At 47.9% G+C, this 25,974-nt stretch overlaps 7 protein-coding genes across 7 annotated transcripts; 3 read left to right on the top strand and 4 right to left on the bottom strand.

Annotated features, from left to right (window-relative positions):
- Positions 1-121: 121 nt before the first annotated feature.
- On the bottom strand, positions 122-3,782 carry KY384_003347 (uncharacterized protein; the record flags this gene model as incomplete). The annotated part of the gene is made up of 4 exons (XM_044811865.1): positions 122-2,081; positions 2,631-2,987; positions 3,025-3,512; positions 3,642-3,782. The coding sequence occupies 4 exons, from the start codon at positions 3,780-3,782 to the stop codon at positions 122-124; spliced, it is 2,946 nt and encodes a 981-aa protein (XP_044670998.1).
- Positions 3,783-5,006: 1,224 nt separating this feature from the next.
- KY384_003346 (uncharacterized protein) lies at positions 5,007-5,989 on the bottom strand (the record flags this gene model as incomplete). Its single annotated transcript, XM_044811864.1, has 4 exons — positions 5,007-5,164; positions 5,219-5,363; positions 5,506-5,582; positions 5,635-5,989. The coding sequence occupies 4 exons, from the start codon at positions 5,987-5,989 to the stop codon at positions 5,007-5,009; spliced, it is 735 nt and encodes a 244-aa protein (XP_044670997.1).
- Positions 5,990-7,102: 1,113 nt separating this feature from the next.
- On the top strand, positions 7,103-8,057 carry KY384_003345 (uncharacterized protein; the record flags this gene model as incomplete). Its single annotated transcript, XM_044811863.1, has 2 exons — positions 7,103-7,135; positions 7,386-8,057. The coding sequence occupies 2 exons, from the start codon at positions 7,103-7,105 to the stop codon at positions 8,055-8,057; spliced, it is 705 nt and encodes a 234-aa protein (XP_044670996.1).
- A 2,312-nt stretch (positions 8,058-10,369) lies between these two features.
- Positions 10,370-12,642, bottom strand: KY384_003344 (uncharacterized protein; the record flags this gene model as incomplete). Its single annotated transcript, XM_044811862.1, has 2 exons — positions 10,370-10,466; positions 10,499-12,642. The coding sequence occupies 2 exons, from the start codon at positions 12,640-12,642 to the stop codon at positions 10,370-10,372; spliced, it is 2,241 nt and encodes a 746-aa protein (XP_044670995.1).
- A 1,925-nt stretch (positions 12,643-14,567) lies between these two features.
- KY384_003343 (uncharacterized protein) lies at positions 14,568-15,176 on the top strand (the record flags this gene model as incomplete). Its single annotated transcript, XM_044811861.1, has 1 exon — positions 14,568-15,176. One exon carries the CDS (start codon positions 14,568-14,570, stop codon positions 15,174-15,176), a length of 609 nt encoding a protein of 202 aa, XP_044670994.1.
- Positions 15,177-16,507: 1,331 nt separating this feature from the next.
- On the bottom strand, positions 16,508-18,828 carry KY384_003342 (uncharacterized protein; the record flags this gene model as incomplete). The annotated part of the gene is made up of 4 exons (XM_044811860.1): positions 16,508-16,678; positions 16,733-16,920; positions 16,970-18,709; positions 18,822-18,828. The coding sequence occupies 4 exons, from the start codon at positions 18,826-18,828 to the stop codon at positions 16,508-16,510; spliced, it is 2,106 nt and encodes a 701-aa protein (XP_044670993.1).
- Positions 18,829-22,971: 4,143 nt separating this feature from the next.
- On the top strand, positions 22,972-25,103 carry KY384_003341 (uncharacterized protein; the record flags this gene model as incomplete). The annotated part of the gene is made up of 1 exon (XM_044811859.1): positions 22,972-25,103. A coding segment is annotated over one exon (2,132 nt), but the record flags the coding sequence as incomplete, so codon positions are not given.
- Between the last annotated feature and the right edge of the window lie 871 nt (positions 25,104-25,974).

The raw sequence follows: 25,974 nt of genomic DNA, 5'->3' as shown, positions 1-25,974 counted from the left end.
AGAATCTCGCTTGTATTGTGCCGCTTGTGTCTACGCAAGAAGTACAATATACTGGCTTGAATCTATTGGGGGATCAAATCAGAGGGAATGGGTCTTAGAGACGTCTGACTCCCGTATAAATCTAATTCTTAAATGGTCCTGTGGGTCCAAAGGGCGTATCTGAAGGCTCTCCTGTAACTGATGCACGAGTAAAGAAAGAATAGTTCTGCCTGTTAGGGCTCACCGGAAGACCTCTTCGAACGATTTGCTTGAAAGACTGTAAGGTGAATCGCCCTGAGGCAGGAACAGCATAATGCTCCTCTGGTAGTCTAGTGCTCTCGTGTGCGTTGTGCAATCCTGGAAATCCCTCACTTGGTTCAAGAGAGCGCCTGCCAAGCGATGTGCCAACTATATTTGCTGTCAAGTCATTGGCAGGACTACGTACACTACCAAGCGCCTTTTGCTGGGATTTTGGGACAGCATTTGGTGAAGGAGGGCCAAAATCTCCCCACAAGATTGGGAATGAAACGCAGTGGCCGAATATTACGGCTCCTTCTCTTGCGAAGGAGTTGGGAGAAGTCAATTGGCGGCTCCGAAAAGCTGTTGAGCCAGCAGGAACCAACAATTGGACTCTATCGCATGGCTTGGAACCCTTCTTGCTCCAGTGTCTGTGGCACTGGCACGGCTCAAAAATTTTACCTCTAGGCGCATACCAGTCAAAATCATTAGCAATTCGCCAAGGGATGTCGACTCCATTCCTATTGCGCTGGATCTTCTCCCCCGCTGTCGAGATACTCACAGACAGCAAGTCTTTACCACTAGGCACCTTGGTCCAAGGAGTGCAAAGACTTCCAGCATTAACAGGCAGTATGAGGTCGCCAAAGTCGTTCCCAAACAGGGTAATTACTTGGAGCGACCTGACAAAATCTACCCAGCCTGTACCCAGGTCTTGTAACATGTGCACATGCGGGTACAGTGGATCTTGATCCTCCGCGATGTGAGCGAAATCAAATCCCTCAAGACGGCGGCGGGGGCTGCCTCTGAATTGAATGGCATACCCATCTTCGCTGGCTACCGCGTCTTGCGCCGCAACGATCTCTTCTAGGACCTGATATATATGTTCGACTTTGTCGCTGAAGCGGACAGAAGTCGTCTTGGTCCTCGTGACGGAAGTGATTTCGCCTGAAGATTTAATCGACTGCTCCTCCCATTTTTCGACGGGCCTTTTGAAAAGCTTTTGTTGCATGTTGTGTTCATCAAGAAGGACGAACTTTGCAGCTTTGGATCCCGAACAGGGCTCGAATGATTCTTTCATATCACTCCAACGGAATAGGCAGTGCTCGCCGAAATCTCTGTCATCTCGTAAATGACTGATAGAAGACCTGACCAGATGAAGTAAAGCGCTAGCACCATCGACCAGCCAAGCTGTTTTGTTTTTGACGTCAAAAAGTACGACAAACTTCTTGGAGATCCACATGAGCTTCCTCATATAATCATCGCGTGCCGGTATACGGATTGCTTTGTCCTTTTTCCCAATAGCAACTGTTACGCTACCAGTGATATATTTACTGGCGCCAATGGTGACCTTTTCAAGAACACAACCGGCATGGGCTCTTTCCAAATTACATGGGGTAATCGAATACGAGGCGTGGGGACTTCCTGTTTTCTCGATAGTCAGCACCATTTCCAGACGGTGAGGTGGAGGAATACCTGTCAAGTTCTTAATCTCCGGGCACCAGCCTAGGATATGTCGCATGCTCTCAAGTTTATCACTAGTCAGCTGTTCAGATTGCGACAGTAATTTGGAATGAATCCGAGGATCATTGTACGAAATTCTTTCTCCCTGGCTGCTGATAAGGTGCCACACAAGGATCCCTTCTTCTACTCGCGTCGGAAACGCCATTGCAGCAAACCCCTTAAGAAATGGTAGACCGTTATGCCAGGTGATAAGAGACACCTGGATAAGGTTCGCCATGACATCTAAAGGGATCTCCAGCCCATTTATTGGATTTGATCGACGGGTAACTAGGAATCCTGATGCTATTAAAGGGTTCTCAAATAGACCGTGCCAGCATTGAGACTCATCACCTTTGATGCTCGAACTAGCATGATGGTCCAAGAATGTCATAATCCGGGTTGTCATTGACTTCTCCGTACTTAAGCGGTTCCTTTGGTGGGAAGACAAAACTAATTCGACCTGCAGACTAGGTCCACAAATTCTGATGCCGCGCCGGAAAGGGGATGTCCGCAGCGTTGATCCAAGCCAGGCCATTGCTTCTCCCACCTCCAGAATAGTAGACGAGGTTCCTTCCACGATGATCGAAAATACTGAGCTCTTGAAGGTACCTTCTAACTTTGTTCCATCATCTAAATGATCTATTCAACCAAAGCAAGAACACTTAGGTCAGTCAATCTTCGTTAATAGAATCCAGAAACTTGCACTCCACTTTTTCGTTCTTTCTATTAACAGATGAATCCAATAATAGCAGACGTTGTACGAGAATCATCACAGAGGGCCCGGTCAGAGGCCACACATATTCAAGGTACTGCGCGGCGAGCATGGCTTGTGCTTGCTCTGGTGTTCCCGTCAATGTGATGGCCCTAGCAACGACTTCTTGAGGGTCAAATGGTACTGTTGTTCTTTGAAGAACTCTAATGGATTCCACTGCACAACGTAATTAACGATATGCGCTTTGGGTACGATGGTCTGCTGTCCGATATCAATGTCAACCAACGTAAGGGCCGGTACAAACGCTCCCAACGCTCCCTCAAGGGCTACGGAGACGCTCTCTTCTAGCGTATTAAGTGCAGTCGCTCTCACGATCTTGCTGATCAGCCACTTGTATGATGCTGTTCCTGCAATTCTGTCGCTGAATTGTTTCGAGAAGCTTCTTTCGCTTTCAGTTCCCGATTCGTACTGAACGTCTTTGCGAAAGCGCTTTCCGTGTTTCTTCCAATCCAAAGACTGTGGGCTATCAGATATCTCACCAAAACATTCTGTCAATTTACTGCGCGAGAACGTTAGTATCTTCCAATACCACAAACCCTCTATCAATGGTTAGGAAGAGATGTACGGACATGTTCTGCTCCAGTATGAAAATCATAGAACGGTCATCATTGGAATTTTTCTGGCAGTTTTCCCAGCCAAGTCTCAAGGCAAAGTCCCTGAACAATGTCGGCAGTTCGCGTTTGATCATCCCAGTCACATCCATATTCCAAATCACCCTCTCAGCCGTGAGTCGTTGCCAAAGCCCGTCTATGAAATCCTTGATGTAGTTATCTCTCGTTAGTGGTTTAACAAGAGCGTCCACCTCACCCGTCAACCGAGCAGCAAACGTCTCTATACTTCCAGAAACTTGTTCGCAATCATCCTCAGCAGGCTTGCTGAACCGCCACTCTAAAGCCTTGCTTTCGGATGACTCATCGGGGTTATCACGCGTCTTCGCCGACCTAAGGATTCCTCGTCTTTCCTCTCTGAGCTCGGGGTTCCAGTCTCTGAGAGCAGGTGTCAGAGTCTCAAACAGAAAATCTGCCTTTCAATTACCTAAGCTCTTGTTTCGTTAATGGACGCTCAGCATAATATGTCCATCGCCCAGCTTTGACCTACTATGAGTCAGCGCAACGGACAACTTATTGCTATACAATCTCATCTGAGCACGCACTTTGATATCTTTCAAGTCAAACTTTCTTCCATAGATCCGCTCTAAAAGTTTCTGAACGTCCGAAGGAGTGGCCAGATACATTGACAGTGCATTGGAGAGATTTTGCTGCTCTAAGCCTGGTTCATGGCTGAATGATGCCATAGTGAAGTCATGAATCCACAACGCGGTTACACTGGTCTCTTGCTTCGTGACAGCTTCGAAGATATCGAAAGACCAAGCCTTGATTGTCTATTGTTCAATTTCAAATACAAGAAGCCACGGATGATGAAGCGGAAATGCGTACCAGGCACCCAGATAAGGCTGAGCGGGGAGTTCAACGAGCAACCCCGCGCTATGCAGAGGCTTACGCTGCATGAATTGACCTAGTGAAGACTTGGGTTAGCTTTGTTTCTGAGACCTCTGTCGGCGTTAAGAAAGACCAGGCTCAGCGCGTGGATCCTGCCACGGCTTTGGTGGGATTTGGAATCTCATAACACAACTACCTCGTACGACAGGTCTTACGAAAATACAATCTTATGATTGAAGATACAACGAGAAAGACATTTCAATATATCCAAAAAGAAAGGAGAGAAACGTGTACTTCGCCTATGCCGTCTCAAATCATGTAGTCATTGAAGTGTGCATTTTTGAGCTTGAAAGACCTCTGAGGCTGTGTTTGTAAGTTCAAGGATGTCTGAAACTCAGCTTCTGAAGTCAGATTGTTATTCAAAAAAGCCTACTTGAACTAGACGCTGACCTGAACCTATCTTCTTGATTAGACACGTATTTATTTCTTCTAGGCTTAGCAATCTCTTAGGAACAACACTCTAGATCTTTCTGAGGAAGTACCAACGATAAGAACGTTAACTCCGCTATTCAAACCCAATTTGGGTGTCATATTGCAACATACTGACGGCCAGCTACAACATTTATCTCAATTCTATGGTAATTATTTCCACACCTTTGAGACACCTAGTAAGTACTAGGTTCTGGTCAGGTAGTCTTCCGTTATGAACTAAATCCACGGTGCTAGAAACAGTCGGTGGGCAACAATCTCCAAATGTTTGACAAATTCTACTTCTTGTCCAGGGACCCAATTCAAATGAAAGACAGTCTATCTCAATACCAAATGCTCTTGATCTTCAGTACTAAGTACGTCATTCCAAACCCATCTCCGGGCTCCAAAATTCAGAAAGCATATCCAAGCCTTATGATTCGTCGCGAACTCAACAGCACTCGACCTAATTGTCAATTTAAATGTGACCTCCTTCCTTTCAGTGTGGTCCCATTCCTAGTCTAGATTCTGAACCGTCAGATGTCTCCTTGAACCCCTTGTCTTTCTCAACGCTAGAGACTCGCTAAAGGTCTTCCTCCTTCATCTACGTCTCACGTTAGTCGGCTTCTACGGTACAATAATGGCGACTGCACCCTTCCTCCTTTCTTGCTCTCGAATTCGGTCTTTGTCGTTTCCACTACGTCATCGTTCGACTCGTCAGGTAAATTTGATGGTGCTTGCGGAAGAATCTGCAGGGTTTGGAGGGCCTCTGGGAAAATACGATATCAATATACGGCCACTGAGTTGAAGCCTTCGTACATACCTTTCGAACGGTACTTGAAGGTGAAAACGGCAATTGGTTCGAGTTCCACCTTCTCTGCCTCAATGTGTCTGGACTGTTCGATCTTGATCTCTTCCTTAACTCTGGGACTTGGTAAGCTAATATGATGCGGACCAGGTGGTGCAGACTGACAAAATGGTATGGGTCAAATTATGGCCCTCGAGTGCCTCCTTCGTCATTTGAAGCTCTTCGGTAGGTGGACAGTCGCTGCCAATAATCTTTGAATATGATGAAATCGAATGTTTCTGTGTGATCTGTTTGCGGTAAACCTTGCAGCAAATAGTACCCATTTCACTGAGTCGCTGATTATCGGGTGTATCAAGGAGCTCATCGTCTGCAGGTTCAACTAATTTCCAACTCAATTAACAAATGCTTGCAATGTGGTCGAGCTTTCTCACCGATATTGATTTTGCCAAATTCGAAGTGCTGTAATCTCGAACCATTCTTGTCGTGGATTGGAATTCCTATTATGGAGGAATACGAATCACTCTTGTAATTATCAAATTGCTCTTTGGTCAATGTTATGTTACGCCTCATGTCCCCGTCAAGTAAGAATTCGAAGCTTAGGCAATTTGTTGTCATGTCAAAAGTCTTGGATACTCCGTGTTTGATAGTGAACAATGCCCCAGAGATTGACCCTACGTAGCGTGAGATCTCATTGTGTTTTGTGATGCTACCATGTGGGTCCTCATATTCTTGTAGATCGACGCCGTTGACTTGAATAGAGACTTCGATCTCGTTCAAAATTGCCATAACGTAATATACTATGGGCGATGCAAGGTTGTCATGAATGAGTGGCTGCGTTATAGAGGTATGATTGAGTGAGGCAACTTATTCAATTTAGGAAGGGGCCAATATTTATAGAGGTGCTTCTTGGAGAAACATTGATTGGAGCTGTGTTCTAGTGCCTTCGATACATTAGGTCAAAGGACATGATTGCTTATGTTGATGGCAATGAACATCATGAGCCAGCCTCAAACTTTGGTAAGCATCATCAGCAAAATGGTAGATGTTTGTATTGACAAACAGCTGAGTGAACTTCGTACTCGGGAGGCATTACACATTTCACGTAGAGGTTAAAGGATCGGCCAGCTCGTGGTTGTTCTTGTGTATACACATACCCTTGAATGTAAGGATTGACGACTTTTGTTTTACAGATAGAAAATTTTCGGCCAAACTTAGTCTTCTTGAGACTCTGGCACACAGCGGGCCATTGCATCAAGGCAAAGATCACCAAAAAAACAAGGAGATGAACCATATGGCTACTATCAATTAGATGCTTGTAACCGTCCTTTCAAGAAAGGGCCCTGGGATTGTCTGGAGGTAGCAAAGTCCCTCAGGATGAGAAATTTCCTTCACAAGTAAAAATACCTTAATGGCCTAACAACACGATGTATGAATTCCATATTCCAAACTTGCTGTCTTGATTGTATTTTTCAACACGTAAGAAGTGGGACACTAAAACCTGAGTTTTTTTGTTACCACAATCTGAAACCAATAAACTGCAGCCTTGCGTTGGTGTGCGAGCTGACTCACAAACCAAAATCACGGACGGAGCATGCAGAAAATCAGCGCTGAAATGAAAGGTGACAAAGCATATCGAATACTGTCGCCACCAGAGTCGCGGAACAAGAAAAGTGGAGTGCTGGCGAGTTGTGAACAAAGCTGAGGTGGCCGCTTTCGTTCAGCTTTGCCTCTCGCACCTCAATGAAAGGAAAATTACAGGCCAAACGAGGCAATTTGTCATGCTGCATTAGACTTTTGGCACGTGTCGCAATCTTTTGATCACGACGACAAGTCATTTCTGAACCTAGCTAGCCGACTTGATCTTACTTTGCTTTTGCCTTGGCCATCTTTGCTGCACCTATGGATTGCCAGGAGATCGACCATGGAGACCCTGTATGTTCAAATGGAATTTCCGTCAAGAAATGATTTCCCTTTGGTTGCTGACTCTCTAGCCACCTTCATATATAGAAGCTCTAAATGCCAGAAGACTGACGATCAATGCCCGAGCCTCAAAAGAGTACAGTGACGGCGACAGTATACCGTGTTCGCCTCGAATAGACGCACGTGAGGACTTTGATGACTTGGTGTGTTCTCCACTCGCCCTTTTGCTGCAATATCCCGTGAAAGGCTAACAGCGGCGAAGTCCACGATCGAAGCAGCCGCTGTCTCCAAAAATGACGTTGGACCAAGAAGTTTCCGACTCGACGATGGTAGCCACACCCCGATTATTGAAGAGCTCTCGACCGCCCTAGACGCCATGATTCTCTCCGTCGCCAAGAAAGATCGCCACGTAGCTGAAGTCCAAGATAGCCTCGTGGCTCATCATATCGCCATCAAAGAGCATAGACATCGTATTCTCGAGGCTCGAAGCGTAATCTCTGCACACCAAGGTGCCATAGCAGAAAACAAAAATTATATTAAAGAGGCTGAAGCAAGTCGGAACAAAACAGCGGCGAGGACGGAGCTTGGTACTGCGTTTTCGATGCAAGAGACCTATCAGACAATAGAACGAGCTAGCTCTGCTGCGATAGCTGAGAGTAGACGGAGAATCTTTGAGGCGGACGATGTGGTATTGGCGCACCAAGCTGCTATTGCCGAGAATGGACGAAGGATTATTGAGTTAGAGAAGGCGAGGGTTGATGTTATTCATGAGAGAAGGCGGAAGAAGAATGAGGTGGCTGATACCCGGTCGTTGATGGTGAGATGCCAAAGAGATCTGGGAGTGACAAAAGCTGCGAAATCAAGGGCAACAACGTCGTATGGGGTGAGCTTGCGACCACAGAGCGAGGCCAACGTGAGCTTCTTGCCGATTTAAAGGCTTGAAGCGCTTGAGGCAGGTATTTGTGAACCAGGCTTACCAGGGACTCTTAAGTGAGCGATCTTAATCGCAACGTCCAAAATGACTACCACATGAATCTCTGTACCTTACCAGGCTCGTGACCCCACTCGAAGCCACGAAATAGAAACAAGTATCCTGTAAAGCCATTGATGCAGATGAACCAAAGCGTTTCCAATGCCAGCTGAGGGTGGATTTGCATGAGATTTCTTGCTCTCGTGGCTTTCTTGTCTTTCTCATTGACCTGCCTTGCCGGATCGCCAACTTGAATGTGCAGTCGCCAAAACGTCCAAGGCAGAATGCAATACCTAGGCTCAACTAAAGGAGCGGTGCATAGATTGAGCGTTGTAGTCGCAAGCCAGATCAGGACCCATAAGACTGCGAGATCGCCGGTGTGCGTAAGAGACTCTTTAGACTTTGCGTTTTTGTTTCGGCCTGCAGCTCTGCTAGAAGTCTTGTGACCGAGCGCAGTGAAAGTGGCCCAAGCACAGATAAAGTACACAGGTACAGCTATGTATTTAATGGCGGGGTATCTCAACAGCAGTCGAAAGACGTAGAACACGTAATGTCGGTTGTCAGCAAGAGTGAATGGATGGACGATAGTGTTGTAGCGCACGACGACCGCCATCGCAATGATTGTCAGTACTGCTACCGTAAGGCGAGGCTTTTGAATATCCTTCCGTAAGAATATGGGTAGGAAACGTGAAGGTATTGCCACGTTAAGAAGATATGGAGCCAAGAGCGGCAGCGAGAAAAACGTTATGTACGGCCAGATATAGAGCATTTGAGCGGCGTGGATCGTAGCCACATGATTTCTCTTATCGCCTTTGATTATTAGATTTGTGATGTTGTCAATGGAGTACTCACCTAAAACGACTCCCCCATTCCACAAGACAAATCCAAGGAAAGCAGCTACGATGGTGATGTAGGGCCTTAATCCAGTGATGAATTTGGATAATCTCAGGGACGGTAAAGTCTGTAGGACTGTAAGAGGATAAGCTACGGCTGTCTTGATGTAATCTGAGTTCTTTCAGCATAGTTTACGAGTTCTGGCGAATTGTAACAACCTTCAAAGTAGGCATCAGTAACGGTCATATCATAAAGTACTCCATCAAACCAAGTGCGCTCGGATGCATCGATAATTGTCAATCGCTTAACACTTAGACCGACAAGCTGATCTATCTTCATCACACCAAAGTACAGTCCGACCCAAAATACGTTCGTCTGTCGGAACCACAGACTTGCTAGACCAGCGAGGAGAAACCATCTGCTTCCTCGGAGATGAAAGTACCAAGCCACAAGCACGGAACAGACCGAAAGCACGTCCGTATAATACAAGCCATATAAGAAGAACAACGGTGGAAAGAGAGCGATATTAGCGATAGTATGCGCAAGATGAAAGTCGATCTTTTCCCGCTTGTTCTCTCGTTCACTGTAGCATAGACGAAGTACTTCCTCGATACTAATCGCTCCGATTAAATTTATAATTCGTAGATCTTGGTCCCGCCCAGTGAGCCAACTCAAGGGGCGTATGATATTGCAGATATTCGTGAAGATATATGAGACTAAGTAAAGCCCTGGAGGGGTCGTGATTTTGTCATCCCAGATTTGCCACTGGCCGTTTTGGTAGGCTTGGGCTTGGCGAATATGGAACACTTCATCCTGGAGTATAAATTAGCCACACGTTTGTTGGATCATCAAAGCAAAAGTCAAGGTGGCTTCGCCTCATATTTGGGCCTAACGCCCCGAAAATCGACTCTGTACACGTGGGACGAAGCAGAAATGGATATCGTGAACCTGAGGTAGATGAACATAATTCAAATATCTCGTCCAGAAAATATAGATTGGCCAGTGCTTTCAATCAGTCATCCTGTCAACGTTTGGTAAAGGGAGAACCTATGCGATAAGATCATGGCATTTTGTACGTTAAATTGCAGGAGCTAGAGCGAAAAAGCCTACCAAATAAGCCTCTGGCACCTCCCTTCTGACCAAAGCATGCCAATACGACGCGCAGAGTAGTGGAAGCAGCAAAATTGTCGCCCGAGCCAAGAAATAAGAGCTCATTGCTTTGTTCACATAGACCAAGGTGTTGGAAATGTGCACAGTAAATACAGCGAGCCGCGTTTGCCGCTAGTGATTCCCTCTTTGGGACTCACGTATCATATTCGTTTTTTACAGATGCCGTGCGTTCCAGTGAGACGCACAAACAACTTTGCAGCTGTACATACTTGTCAACCAACAATTCAATTATTGCCATTTTACAGCTACATCTCATCTGATCAGCTCATCACTCATGTCTCATCTAGCCTCTCCGTCACCAACGAGCTATCTACGTAGCCACGACAAATGTGAATCTCGCATTCCAGCTCTATGATTCCATCCATCCATCTCAAAACTCACGGTTCGTGGGTCATTGCAACCCCAATTCTTTGTAAAAAGCTTCAGTACTCGGCTCCCTACCCAAGAAATCCCTTAACAAGTCCACCGCATCCCGACTCCCGCCCTTCTCCAGCACAGTCCGCCTATATCTCCTGCCCTCCTCTGGATTCATTGGATCCTTCGCAAACACACTATGGAACATATCCGCGCTGTAGACTTGACTGTACAAGTACCCATAGTATCCAGCGTCATAGCCAGAGATTATGTGGGCGAAAGTAGTGTGACCGTGGCCCCAATCCCAACCCTCGCCTAGCTGGGCCGGCGAATCTATATGCTGAATTTCCCATCCCAGCTTATTATACAGCTCCGCATACTTCCACTGCTCGACCTGAATATGGCTTTCCGGCTGATAGATTGTCATGTCAAAGATCCCAAAATGCAATTGTCGAAGATTGAAAAGCGCATCGTTGACATGCTTACTTTTTACCAATTTGTCGACCAGGTCGTCTGGTAATGTTTCCTCAGGTTGCTCTGCGTCCTTTCCCGCACTTTCTTTCCATGCTTGTTTGTATTCTGGGGAAATGTAGCTGTAATGATGACTGAGGTACTTGAGCTGCCCCGGCGTCCAGCACCAATTTTCCAGCATTTGCGATGGTGCTTCAACAAAGTCGCGCACGACATTTGTGCCATGAAAGCGGGACCACTTAGTACGGCCGACAAGGTCATGGATACCGTGACCGAGCTCATGAAACAGTGTGACAACCTCATCATGCTTAAGTAAGCTGGGCTTGGTTTTAGTTGATGGAGTGAAATTGCAGACGAGGGCAGTCGCGGGATAACGCCTCTGGCCGTCTCGGCCAATGAAGCCGGGCTGAAGGTTGAAGTTTGCGGCATGCTTGTATTTGTCGGGTCGAGGGTGGAGATCAAGATATAAATATCCAACAAAGCCACTACCTTGATCTTCGCTATCCCACACGCTGAAGAGGTGACAATCTTTATGCCAGAGAATATGATCGCCATTGCCATCTGGGGAAAGTTCGTCCCTTTCCTTGCCAACGACTTCAACGAAGGCCAGACCAAGCAGTTTTTCGAAAATTTGAAGCATTTTTGGCAAGCAGGTGCTCAAGGGAAAGTACTCTGACAATTGTTCGTGGTCCACAGAGTAGTCTTTTTCGAGCATGATGCGGTTGTAGTATGGATGATCCCAGAGGAAGTAATGGTCATCAAAAGCCTTGCCCTTGGATTCAACATCGCTCTTTTTCATTTTCATGAGAGCTTCCTTCTCCGATGCGCCCCCTTCTGTAAGCTTTCCCCTCAAGTCTCCAAGAAAGTCATTGACGATCTTCGGTTTCTTTGCCATCTTATTCTCGATCTTCAGGGTAGCGTGATTGGGATATCCTAATAATCTTGCAGCTTCATCTCGAAGTGAAACGACCTGCAGAAAGATACCCTCATTGTTCGGCATCTTGTTGCTGTTACCAACATATGCTCGGTGACGCGTCTCTGCGTTTTGGGCATACTTGACGGTTGGGAAATAACTTGGGTATGCAAAGTCCATCTTAAGCTTTCCTTCATTCTCGCCGGTTCCCTTGTCCCAGGATCCGACTACGTCTTGCGGAACGCCTTTCAGCTCTTCGGGTGTAAACCATACACCCCCTTTCTCCTCCGCCAGATTTCTGTCAAAGTCTGTTGTCAGATTCCCAAGCTTTAGTTGGATTTCCTTGAAACGATCCCGTTTTGCCCCAGCCGGGAGGCCCATCCCTTGTCTAATGTAGCCCTTGTATGACTCTTCTATCAGCTTCGTATCCTCAGGATCAAGTTGTTCTTTCTTCTCGTATACGGCTCTTATCAAACGAAATATATCTTCACGCATGGTGGCCTCGACCTGGAAGTCATTATGGATCTTTTGAGCCTCAGTCGAAGCATCTCTTAGACTTTGATCTTCCGATACGGCCTGATAGAAAAGCAGAATTTCCATTGTCAGGCTATCTTCGTTATCCTGCAATGAGCCGTCTCTCATAATATTCTCAAACGTCGCATCCTCCTCGTTAATTTCATTGGCCCATCGATCGAGCTGCTTTCTACTGTTATGTATAATGTCTTTCATGTCCTTGAGAACGGATTCAGCAGTACCAGTGAATAGCGGAGGGGCCTGTGGAGGCTTTTTGTAGACCTGTGGGGCCATTGTAGAGGTCGTGAGAGGCCTGGAGCTTGATGTTGGTGTCGTGGGACGAAGTTGTGAGCCGATAGGCCTGAGATGGTTTACAACTGCAGAAAGACGATGTGTTAAGCGTAGAGGATGAGCCAGAACGAAGACGATCCCGGAGAAGAGAGCGAGGAGGAGGATAAGGAGGGGCCAACGTCTCAGCAAGTTCGTTTTGTTCTGAGATGTCATGAGTCACTAATAATGATAATAATAATGTAGAGGTAATTGGACGTAAGCCGTAGAGCGCCTGATCATAATTCGTTCCCCGCTTTATACATGGACAAGCTGGTGAGATCCAAACGGCAAAGCATAGTAAACATTTATTTTACAGTGTAAATTTCTACTAGCGCCGTATGTTAAAGTTCCCTGTAGTTTGCTCGAAGAAATTACCATAGAACGATTGCCAGCCATTAAGCTTTCTTCCTATCTTGTTGACTTGCAAAGATAACGTTAGCAATACAGTAATGATTGTCAAGGTACCCACGCCCTGTAAATCTTATGGGATTGCACTAGGAATGATGGCTACTGTCATGCTAAGAAGTCGGAGAGAGGGAGGCGTTAAAGCCTTCCTATTCAAAGACACTACGAATGAGGCAGCGAATAAAATAGACTGTTTTGCGTGATTTGCCTAGTCATACTATCTCGCCGACACTGGCAAAGATGATAGTACCGTTCAAAGCTGCTGGATCTTGGCAAAGGTCTGTCTGCAGACCATACGCGAGAAGGCCGAGGCAAGGTTGGAGCAGTAGATGAAGACAAAAAAAATTCGAAACAAGCTATCAAATAGCAAGACGAAATTGTACCAAAATAATTCTGAACCAACTCATCTTGATCTGTGAGGCGGGGATTGTTGTACGACCACAAAGCAGCCTGCTCACGATGAAAGGAGCCATTCGACCGAGCAAATGATAAAGCGTTCTAGAGACTTGACGCACTTTAACCAACAGGTGCATCAAGCACGAGAGATAAAGCCTCTGTCTCTTGGCAAAAGCTGACATCCTAAGGACGAATGAAGCAGCTGTCGCAACCTCATTGGAAACAAGGATTCGCATCGGGCCAGTGACATCTCGAGGATGCTGGCAACTTGCGTGAATCAACACACTATCGTACTGCATCGGAGAACTTTCTGGTGGTGCCTGCATGGCTTTCATCTCATCGCTTTCGCTCGGATACGTCTTCACAATCTGGATTGGCCAACAGTACCGATGCAAACCCTTCAAGCTTCGAATCTCGACGATCTCTGAGCTCATCAGTAATCGGAGATCTCTTGCTTTCCATGAGGACGTCATTCATTGCAAATAGCGAAAGCATGAGACTGCCAGCACCCGGAAAGATTTGAGGCTGGCTATACTGTCCCTGATAAAGTTCTACACGAAACACTCAAATTCGAGAACCTATCAGGCTGTCTTAGCATGTGTTCTCTCGTGTCCACTGTTGCACTTTCAATGCCGGCGAACGAAAAGGTGGAATGTTGGCCAATGTTGGATTTTACGCCGCTGAAAGCGAATCTTTGGATGGTCTTTCAACGAGATATGCATGCATGCAAGTAGCGGATAGCATGAGGGTATGTCTACTCAAGTAAGAGCTCTTGTAACGGCTGAGGATTTGAGCTTGTGACGCCATGCAGTCCAGTACTCGGTATTTATACTTAGCAGTGCCAATAAACTGGCCTTGTAAGTATGGCTTTTCTTTTTACTCATGCAAAACAAATACTGCCCATGTTTGAATATTTCATTCTCCAAGAAGTTTAGGTCCTGTTCCCCAACGAAGAAACGAAGGAGGATCTGCGTTACTAGCCTTGCATATCCTTGCAGAATGCAAAATACGTGCAGATGTCTCATCCAACGTACGTACAGCAGAAGACTAACCCACCTTGCCATGTGGAAATCTGCAGATGCCCAGACATGTCCTACAGGCGATGTGGACGCGTTCAATGGAACAACATCAGGAACATCATCAAGCATTATGACAAGCGGATGACATCCGTCAGGCGTGATCTGGAATTGCCTAGGCTGCACGTGGAGTATCTTAAATATTACTACGCAGAGAAGGGAAGTGAAGAGGAATTTATGGACAAGCATCTACGTCGCTCCTGTCTCCCAATCACCGTACTCGACTTTATTTTCGGACGAAAATCTTCCGATGATAGTCACACATATGATAAATACTACTTCCTCAAAAAGAGACTTCAAAGGTTAGAGGACGACAAAAAGAAGTGGATCAAATGCTACAGCCAGAGATTCGAGTGCCATCATAAAAACCATATTGAATCTTGGCAAGCCCTTCAACGGCTAAACATCGGCCATACTTTAAAGGGCGGATATTTCATAAAGAAGCCAGCATCGAGCTGCTTTCACCTTCGACCCTCTTGCTGTAGACCAAAGAAGGAAGTGGGGTTCAAGACTATATCAAGACCAGAAACGAAGCCAAGGAAGAGACATCCTCCTCATGAGGATACAATTATTACGAAAGTAATCAGAGGGATCGAGAGAGTCATACGAGCAATCGAGTAAGCGATTGGTCGATTGCACCGCCGAATGCTTTGGAAACGACCTTGACTATCATAGTCACCTTGGACTGGTCACCATCCATCATCCACCATTCAAGACGGGCACGACAAATGTATCATCAATGGACAGGGATACGACGCCTGCGTGATATCGCATGCATTCTCGACAGTCCTCTTTCATAGCATTCTGCAGTTGAAATGAACACGCAATCAAATCTCCGAGCCTCTGAGTTGCGGTTTGAAAGAAACCTACCATCCAGCATACTTTCATTCAAGTACTTTCTCACTTCAAGCCAGAGATTCGCATCTCATTTGCATATCAGAACGAACAATATCCCACGGATGCGTAGTTTCATGTACAATTGCCTGTGAATGCCAACATGCGTCCTTCTCTCACCAGGCCGCGAGAGTCAACGAGATTTCAGTCGGGCGTCAGCGGCTCATTCGTTCCCTGTCCGTTCCCCGCCCTCTGCCCCGAATTTTTGCAACGCGAAGGCAAGAAAACCAATAGCAAGTGGCTTGCAAACAATATGTTGAACATGATTAGGAGGGACTCACGGTAACGTCTGGCCGTCATCGAGTATGTGTTATACACGACTAGTTAGCGCTTGTGATGAAATATACGCAAGTTAGCGCGCTCTCAACCCTTCGTGCCTGCCCTAAGCCCCAGCCCTTAGGGCAGGTCTACGGGCGTTCCCGCTGGCTCGTCGCTCGATTTCTCCGCGCCACTAGGCACGCATCACATATCCTTACGACGTAAAACATGAACTGCGCGATTCCACATATGTCAATTGCGAAGCTAAAATCATGGGAGTTCATAGGACAATCTGCATACATTTGGAAATGATCGAGTCCTCTAAGGAGGTATTTCGACATATGGAGGTCTACGTTCGATCCAATCAACAATATACAACCCCCACATTTCCAATCCTTTACTTGCAGATTCATAAGCCAAGAACCTCCATTTGCGACACGTAAAGCCATTGCTCACACCCCCGAATATCTGTCATAAATATCGTGCTATTCCATGCAATTTCCCCGTCGAGAAAGGATTCGTGAAACACGCTGCTCCGACTCCCGCCCGTTATTGTTGTGGCCCGAGGATGCCCCAGATGCAAAGCCCAAACATGATCGCCATCAAATGCAGAGGCGCAGCTTTCATATTCGGCGTTCAGATTGCAAGCCACCCGGTGCTATGACGTAAGCATACTTTCGGTGCGGCTCGGTTTGACAATCGTGTGTCCAAAAAGTCTTCCTATCATATTGCACGCGTTGGAGAGGCCACCCAGTGGTCTAAGAGAGTCAAGGTGCTCTGACAGTTAGGAGACGCATGACTTATGTTCGATGATCTCGATCTCTGATAGCTTTGCTTCTTGATCTTTCAGGCAGGACGGTCTGATTGGCCTGAGCAGTCATGTGGTTCGCTCTTTCGACTGCATGATCAAAATTGTGCTGGGCGAGCACTGGTGCGTATTTCGGCTCTTTAAGGAATTTGGGGACTGAGTCCTGAGAGACAAGTTAGTGCGTTGCTTCAGTATCAATTCTAGGGCAAAAGCTTACGCTGCTCATCAATTTGAAAACGGATGTCTGAGCCTCTCTGAAAAGGGCCACAACCTCTTGCAAGCTCTTCAACAATGAATCGTCGTCACCAACAGCCCTTGTCATACGTCCAGCCAGACTGTTTCGCAAGTTATGATCAATGTTGAGTTCGCAAGGTGAGCCTGGAGCCAGGAACGCATTGTAAAGTCCTGTAAAAGATCAGCACAGACATGTAACCTTTCATCCTAATAGACGTACCATATGCAGCGGCCAATTGTTCTCGAATAGCGTCCAAACGTGTGAAAGCCTTGGCTCTTTCGGCAGAGTCATAGCTTCTTGTGAATTCCCGAACCTCAATATAGAAGGCTAAATTTTCTTCGCAGTGGGTGTCGCGTAAATATTCGCGGAACAGCAATCGAAGGGCTGGATCATTCACGATGATATGAAGCCGATTGTTGTTTGAGTCACGCGTCGTGACCGTTTTGTCTCTACGGGCGTTGGCCATCTCTTTCCTGCTCTCTTCACTGCTTGGACTCTCTTCTCTAGGCAACCAACCAGCAGTACGCTGACCCTTGTCAGTGAAGCCGTAGATAGCATTTTTCGTGGGCTGGAATTTGGACGCGCCCGGATTTTGATGAGCATAGACCTTGTCCTCCACAACCGCCCAAATGAGACCACTCGTGACGAATAGCTCAGCTATTTCAAAAACCTCTCTTCTGTCCACTGTTGTACAGCAATCCATGAGCCAGTCAACTCCTGCCTTGCCAGTGAATGTATTTGGTACAACACGGTCGAGAATCTTGCGCTCCTTAGCAAGCTTGACTCCAACCAAGCCATTGTAGTAATCACTCAGGGAATCGTTGTCCGAAGCAGAGGTGGAGTTTTTCACGTTCGGGCCATCTTGCCCGGCAAACCGCCGGAAAATGACATCGATGGTCGCCCGGTCATGGGAGAGCTTATCCGTGGTACCGTCTCTTTCCAGGATGACCAGCTGCATTGCGTTTCTCGGACTGTCCAAAAGGTCGAGAACGTGTCTTTGATTGATGCCATTGCGTTGGCAAAACCTGGTCAGAACATGCATGCCTTTAGGCGTTAATTGCCAGACAGCATTCTTGAGCGGAAAAATGGGTACAATTTTCGAGTCTGCATGTTCGACAAAGCGAGCGTCCATGAATCTTTGACATACTGATCGTGCCATCTCTTTTGCCATTGAGAAGGTTGTAGTGGTAGTGGTCGTGACTATCCGCGATGGGTCCTTAGGATCTGGCATGCGATTGGACTGAGAGAATTTCAGAGAGCCAAGATTATTGATTGCCTCTTCTGATGTGAATGTATGATCGACTTTGGCGAAACGGACACGGTGAGATGTGAGAGGCAAGCTGACCATTAGTGTGGAAAAGAGATCCTCGAAGTCTCTAGTGAATGGTCTCTCCTCCTCCGTCATTCGAAGGAGTCTAGATGATGTTTGATGCATCTTGTTCTGAGCGATCTGCTGAGGGCTTTCTGCTGGCGGTGAGGGTAAGTCACGATTGGTGGGTGACAAAGACCTGTCACGAGCTTGACGCTTATCCTGCGCACGGTTCGGATAGCCCACCGTCTGAGGGACTCCGTCTGCACCAGGACTTACTGCACGTCCTGGTGAGGTTGCCCCACTCTTATCAATCCGCACCTCTGGTCGTGTAGTAGAGAAGCCAAAATAACCCTTCTGGTGCCGAGCACTGCTGTCACCAGGTAATGCGAAGTTGGAGGCTGGCTTCGAGACACTGCCTTGCGAGGACGACGAGGAATGTAATGATTGCTGAGAGGTCTTGGGCCTGATCGAGGCAAGTGCCGCCTGAGTCTTATCACGGGCAAGGGCAGCAATAGACAGGCGGTTACGATGTGCCTGGTGGTTTGAGGTAGTATGGGTATTGTCTGAGTTGGTGAAGGACGTGAGAGGATTGCGACTAGAGGTAGAGCCGTAGGAAGCGATGGGCTGAGGGACGTTTTCTGTGTGGTCTGACAAAGCGTTAGGCGCTTAAAGCAAGGGTAGTAGATAGAGGCGGGAGAGGGAGGACAGAGTGATTGAAGGGTAGAGGTAAGAAATGAATTTAACGGAAAGAGGCCACACCCGTCATGTAAGGCAGTTGAAAGAAGCAACAGGCCCACCCAGGGTATGAGCGAAAGTGTGAAGCGTCCGTAGGAAGATGGACGGCGAGAGTTTAGTAGAGGCGGGCACTTGAGCAGTTGAGAGCGACTTAGGCGTGCTTAGTAGTCATAAAAAGGGGGTTTTCGGTCAGTCAATTGTCGGACGGAAGCCAATAGTGTGTAGAGGCCCTGGTTAGAGTTGGGGGGCAAAATCTGACGAAATTTGTAGACTTTTACGTTTGATCTGACGAAGGGGAGAGATTATTTGGGGGAGAGGTCGGAGGAGAGAGTCGGTAGTGGATTGGGCGGATTTCGTCCGCAGGTTGGCCGCTACAGCCGAACAAAAGAGCCAGCACCCAGTCTAGCACTAAGTAAAACTGTAAAGAAGGGAGGAGAGACCGAAGAGCGAGACTGAAGGCGTGCTGAGAGTGGGAAAGAGGAATACCCCTGCTGGTCTGTGGGGTTTAGATCTGGTGAGGATTCTGTTCGATTGCGATGACGCTTTTCTTCGATGGGAAACGGACGCTTTAAGAGCGCGACGAGTACAATTACAGCCTAGAAAGCCAGAGTGGTGGGCGGCAAAGCTCAAACAGCTACTCAACTGGGCTGATATTATGGCCAGTACCATGACAGTCATGCCAGTCTACAGGTCGGCGACGTTGAGACGCTCTGCGTTACCGAGTGATGGAATCTGTGCGGCAGGGCAATTATTGTACCCATCAGCAGGCAGCACGGCTAATAACCGTATAACCTGGGCGGTGCTTGTTCAAGGTATGTCAGAAAAGTGATCGCCACATGGGAAGCAGGGTTTGGCCAGCTAACCCAGCCACTAATCAGTCCTTTAGTCTTTAGCCCGCACAGCAATGTCCGAATAAGACCATGACTTCAATGCCCCCCCTTGTCTGGGCGCCTTCAGTAGCACCTAGCTCACTGGGGTCTGACTGGAAGCCTACGCAGTGATTCACTCAACCATCAGCAGGGTGAGTCGAAGGTCGGACATTCAAACGTGACATGTCGTTTCGCACTGGCGACGCTGACTGTGGCGGATGGAACGTAGAGGCTGCCCTATCTGAGACCTCAGACCTGTGCTTGGTTCCGGAGCCTTAGGAGCATCCAAGACATTTCAGGCGCGCACGTGGAACAACGTGGCGAAGCCCTTGATGTCATGTGGTAACCGCTCGATCCATGTGAAACTGCGCCGGCGTCGGAAGTCGACCAGTCTACCAAGACTCCAGAATTGTACGGAATGTATGAGTTATATGTCCGATCAACGGACAATAATAATCATGGCGACAGGATGGTGACCGCTCACCGCATGTGGCATAAATGAAGGCCTTTCAGATAGGGACCCACACCGGGATTTGTTGTTGCGCTGACAGGCTGAGATCGTGGGGTCAAGAATCTCTGCACGCTGACAAGCTAAGGAAGGATTATCTTTAGCCTTAAAGTCTAATTTGGTAATTACCGAATGGTCTTGGAGATTCGAAAGAGCCTCCTCGGATATATCAGTTCGCTTCCACCTGCACGCATGAAACAATAACAGTAAGGTAGTAGATAAATGAGGAGTTTCTTCTGCCGGGACGACCGGTGCGTTTGCTGCATCTCGTGTGCAGCGAGCGCATTATGCAGCCGCCATGCATGCTGCAGTCTGTACATATCGTATGCATTCGGTGTTTACGCATCCTAAATGTCCGGACTGCGGCTTCGCCCACCATTAGTCGTATGCTGGAGAAGCAAGTATCGTCCCTGCTGCGGATAGCAATGAACTGCTTTATGCAACATACCTACAGCTGAGTAGACTGCCTTGCACTGCAGCACGCATCTGTACAGGACCAGCAAACGACTGTGTAGCTCCATCAGAGTCGTCGTCTTCTCCTACCAGCATTTGGCGCTACGAAGCCATCGAATGTCGGACGAGTCATCATTGACTGAGGTCAGGGTAATTCTGGAGTCCTGCGAACTCGTACGTGTTCGCATTGTCCCTGTTGCGCAGTAAAAAACCGTCCTCCACATACTAGCTGCAACATCTTTCGAACCATTGACGCGTGGAAGTCTTACGCGTAGCAAGATTTGGAACTGATAGGATTAACGGTGACCGCTTTTCTGACCCTTGGCCAACATAAGCACTACGGTTTGATACCCGGCGAGAACATGGACATGACTCGCCAGAAAAATCGAATCATCTCAATCGGGACCATATGGTTCTTTCATACTGTTGTTCTGTAAGCTCCAGCTCCTCGTGTCTGATTAATCAACCAAATATCATGCACAATGAACGAGAAATGACGTCTGCATCGTCGTCACGTCAATTTCCGCATGTCAGAGTCGGATGCGGGAAATCATAACTTAAAGACAATAATCATGCTGCACAACTTACGTATCTCAACATGGACTCTGGGAAATTAGAGCCAATTTGCGAGGATGAACCACAGACGGACACCGGCGTTGAATCGTCGCTGCGTCGGAAGCTGCACTTCCACGATCCGATCACTCAACCTCCCCTGACGGCCCAGTCCCAAATCTTTGCAAATAGCTACTTGCGTGGTGGCTCATTTGGTATTGCATTCCCCTCCCCTACCATATAATTATTAATGTGACAAATTTTGCACCTCGCACAGACCTCGATCCCTCGGCTGGACTAGCAAGCGGCTGTCAACTACGCCTAAACTTGGACGAGCTGAGTCTAGCAGCGCTGCCGACACCGTGATTGCGCCGAGATTAAGCTCAACCAAACTTCGAATTTCCACGTGTGAAGCTGCAGGGAAGATGACCCACTTAGCAGCCGTCCGTTGTTCGCTTCCTGTGTGTGCCGCAATCGTGGCTGCCGCGTGGGCGACCGAGGGGACCCTTGTGACCACATTATTATTGATGGATCAGGGGCACCGGCTCACCTAGCGCTCAGCCAAGACCAATGATAATGAACTTCATGCACGTCAAGTTTGCTTTACTATCAGATTTGAGCCGTGTCTTGGATGCCACAGTTCAAGATCCTTCGGACGCTATCTGATATCAACACGGCTTTGATAAACCATCAGTAATCCGTGCCCGCCTGGCTCGAGATCCCAAGCGGAAGTTCTTGACCCGGAACTCGTCGTCATCGCTTCTCGCACCCAGATGGTGACCATTGTCTAGGCTGGACGCCTTACATTAAGAAGGCTGTGCTCAGCACTATCTGAACTTGGCGACACACGGGCTGGGAGCTGATTTCCACAACTGTGGTTACCACCACGCTTGAATTTCATGCATGCTTCTTGATGTCCGCGCCAACAGGAACAAGAGGTTGAGAGAAGGACGACTTTCATGGTGATCAAGGAGATTCCTATGTTTTCAAAGCTCCTGGAGTTTACGAGGATCCGGATCTCCCTCCTTATGTGCATAGTGTTACTTGCAATACTCTGCCGTCATGTTCGCGATCACTTGGCAACGCTCGAACAGTCATAAACAAGAGGCCACATCCCGCGCAAGTTCCTCCTTATCGATAATGTCTTGTATTGTACAAGCCCTTTCACTCCTAAGTATATGTCATGACATATGCTAATAACGTGCCCGAGAAGATCTTCCATTGCCAAAGAATGGACCACGGCCGTCTTCAAATAAGTCCTGTGCTATGCTGCATTAGTACCGGTTGCACTGATCGTTAATGGGCACATATTCCAGCGAAAATACGAAATTCTCAGACAAAAAGTCTGAGAGACTCTTGAATCAGTCAAAAGCTACCTGTGGATTCCGAGGGGCGGTGGGAAAGCCAGAAATCGGAAAGTTGTAGTGTATAAGGATGAGACCAGCAAGAGATGCCATGAGCGCCGTTTCAGACCACTCTCTGTATATATGAAGCAAGTATAGCCTGTTAGTAACGTGTTGTCTTTCACAAGCAGCGACCAATCGAGCATGTATAGAATTTGTTCAGGAGTGGGGGAGAGCTAGACAGCCAATCAGACAAGCCACATCACGTGCTAGCGCATCACACGCGTTCCCTCCTCATCTTGAACTCTTAATGCCGTCAAAGCCCAATTCACTCCCAGTTGCCTTGGCATAACTTCAAGAGTAGTGTACAATGACAAATCTTCCAAGAAGGCCTTCGAAGCGTCAAAGAATTTCCGAACCTAGCTGCACTAAGAGCCTGGACAAAAAAGGCACACTCAATCCACATGAGAGTAGCAGTGCTGCTGCCGTACCGGGAGGAGTGGGACCGTCGCCACTCCCAGACTCACAAGAGACCACACGAGATTCATCAGAAGATACACAGATTGTCTCTACTTCCGACTCGCAAAGTAATCACACATCTGGCGCTGCGGATGAAGAGGAACACCCCACAACAAAGCGTATGGCAATGAGGACGAGGGATACAAAATCTCATGGCGACAAAGGAAGTAGCGCGAAGGGAGAATATTTCTCACGATTTTCTACTCAACACCAACCCTCGGGCGGATCTGCACCAGCACCAGATCCCCAAACCCCTGTTCGAGGAAAGCGAAAGCCCAACTGGCGCGGTTGGGTGGAGGTGCAAGAAGGGGAAGCGTTACCCACAAACAACCAAGACCAGTTCGAGGCAATAAGACGAGCAGCAGCCGAGGCTGCAGAGGCGGAGAGTGGAGCAGCTGGTCGTAAGTCGTTGAGAGAAAAGAGGAGCTCTGGACCTTCAGATTTGCGGGGAGGAAATCAGTTGCCCAAGACTAGGAAAACCAAGGATAAACATCAAAGCGGTCGAAAGCAGAAGCCAGAAATCAGTAATGAAGGACTAAGACAAGCAAAACGAAACGAAAAAGAGGGAAAGAGTAGAGGAAGGGAAGTGGAGATGGGAAAGCAGAAAGAGAAGGAGCTGCGGACTGCCGTTATCGCGAAAGAAAGCACACCCGACGGCTCGCGAACGAATGCAACGTCACCTGTCCCACAACAGCAACGAGCTGGTCAAACTCAAGATTTAGCGCCTCACGATTCGTTGGGCGGGGACGCGAGTGTTCTTGGTGAGAAAGCCGAAGAATTGGAAGAATTGTTCACTATGTATCCTGATTGCCTTGGTATCATTCAAAGCAATATTCTTTCCAGACTGGTATTAGAGGAGGCCCCAAACAAAGGGCCCGAGTATGATAAGATCCACAAACTACTGTCTCAAACAGTTCTAGCAGGGGAAGGAAATTCCATGCTCATTACTGGACCTCGAGGAACTGGCAAGACAAGACTTGTCGAGATGGCAGTATCTGATCTTCAACGAAATAATAAAGACGACTTCCACGTCGTTCGCCTCAATGCTTTCATACATACAGACGACAAGATCGCCCTCAGAGAAATATGGCGGCAACTAGGTCGGGACATGAACGTTGATGACGAACTCGCTAGTGGACGTACGAATTACGCTGACATCTTGACAAGCCTATTGGCACTTCTATCCCACGAGGAAGCTCCATCAGCGGAGGAGCCTTCCCCGCGAAATCGCTCAATTGCCAAGTCGGTCGTGTTTGTTCTCGACGAGTTCCATCTTTTTGCCTCTCACCCTCGCCAGACACTTCTCTACAATCTGTTTGACCTTGCTCAATCTTCTACAACTCCTCTCGCCGTGATCGGCCTGACGACGCGCACAGATGCCGTGGACATGTTAGAAAAAAGGGTGAAGTCCCGATTTGGCCAACGGATGGTTCAACTTACCCCGCCGCGAACACTAACGGCGTTCAAGGTCATCTGTCGGGAGGCCCTCATGTATCGTTCTCGAAGCCCAACGAAGTCCGCCTCTAGATTCGCGCATCCAAGTCCATCGCTCGGTCCCATCGTCGAAGCATGGAATACCTACATCCCACTGCTCCTTTCCTACCCCGAATTAGATCATCACATTGAATCTATATACTCTACAACCCGTCAACCCTCGTCCTTTTTTATCTCCGCCCTCCTCCCGATCCTGTCTCTGAATCCCCAATCACCGGTTCCAACAGCTTCGTCTTTCTCACTCAAATCCCTTCAACCACCAGATTCTCACCTCGCATCAGTCCTTCCATCTCTCTCAACCCTCGCATTATCCTTACTCATTGCAGCTGCACGTCTCGAGATCATCCTCGCTCCGAATCCCACGACCAACACTGCGATATCGAACATGGCCCGCACCGCCGCCTCTGGCCCAAGTGGCGTCAACTTCGAGACTGTGTACGCAGAGTACATGTCGCTCGCTACGAGAAGCAGAGCGAGCGCATCAGTCGCTGGACATGTTGGCGTAGGGGGGGCAGAATATGGGGCAAGGAGGTTGCGGAAGGGGAGTGGGAACGACTTGTGGAGTTGATGGCGGTGGTCCTCGTGTCAGGTGGGAAGGGGCTAGGTGGAGCAGGACTAGCGGAGGGAAAGTGGGTTGTTGATATTGGAGGCCTGGAGGAGATTGGGGCGTGGATCGAGAGTGATGGAAAGGCCAATGGGGTCGCTACCGGGATGGGAAAATGGTGCAAGATTTGATCTCTGACCATCTGTCTTTCGTATACGGCATCCCTGCTTGGATATGCCAAGCCAGAGATCTTAATTCGACAGCACAGAACCCGACAACGACTCCTTTCCTGATGGGCACGGGATCCTTTCTCGACATGAAGTTCCTTTTGCTCGAGCCTTACGTCACTCACCCTATTTGCTGGATGCTCCTTCCTAGGTTACAATCGATTAAACATCGCATTCCGTTTCGACCGTACTCTGCCCGGCACTCTCATGAATGTAATCTTTCCACAGCTACTCTTTCGAGCACTTAGCGACAAGCATGGACTCAAGTCAAGACATCGTAAGTTCTATCGCCCCGGTTTATCAGGCCTGAACCCTGAAGACTGCCTATAGCCACCTCACACTGAATCCATGGAGCCCGATTCGGAACCTTACCTTGTTAATGGGTGTGCAGAAGCGGATGAGGCTGCTGAGGAGCTTGTAAGGGCAATAAATGATTAGTCCTAGCAGAATTCACTAAATATCAAGGTCACGTCTGTTAGTGCTTTACATCTGGAGGGTCATCGTCGCCCATCAGATGCCGAGCGACGTGTCATCAGCCACATCTGGCATGAAACCAAGCACCTACTGACCGAGGCTCTGAACGATTTTCGCGCAATTGCCGATCAACTCAGAGTAATCAGAGATTCTGCTGCAACCGACGGCTCTCCGCAGTTGGGAAGCTCAGAAAT

The sequence above is a fragment of the Bacidia gigantensis genome, assembly GCF_019456465.1.
Source record: "Bacidia gigantensis strain McMullin 20006 chromosome Unknown contig_180, whole genome shotgun sequence".
Classification (NCBI taxonomy): domain Eukaryota; kingdom Fungi; phylum Ascomycota; class Lecanoromycetes; order Lecanorales; family Ramalinaceae; genus Bacidia; species Bacidia gigantensis.
Note: the sequence above shows the minus strand (reverse complement) of the source record. Positions and strands in the feature narration are given on the sequence as shown.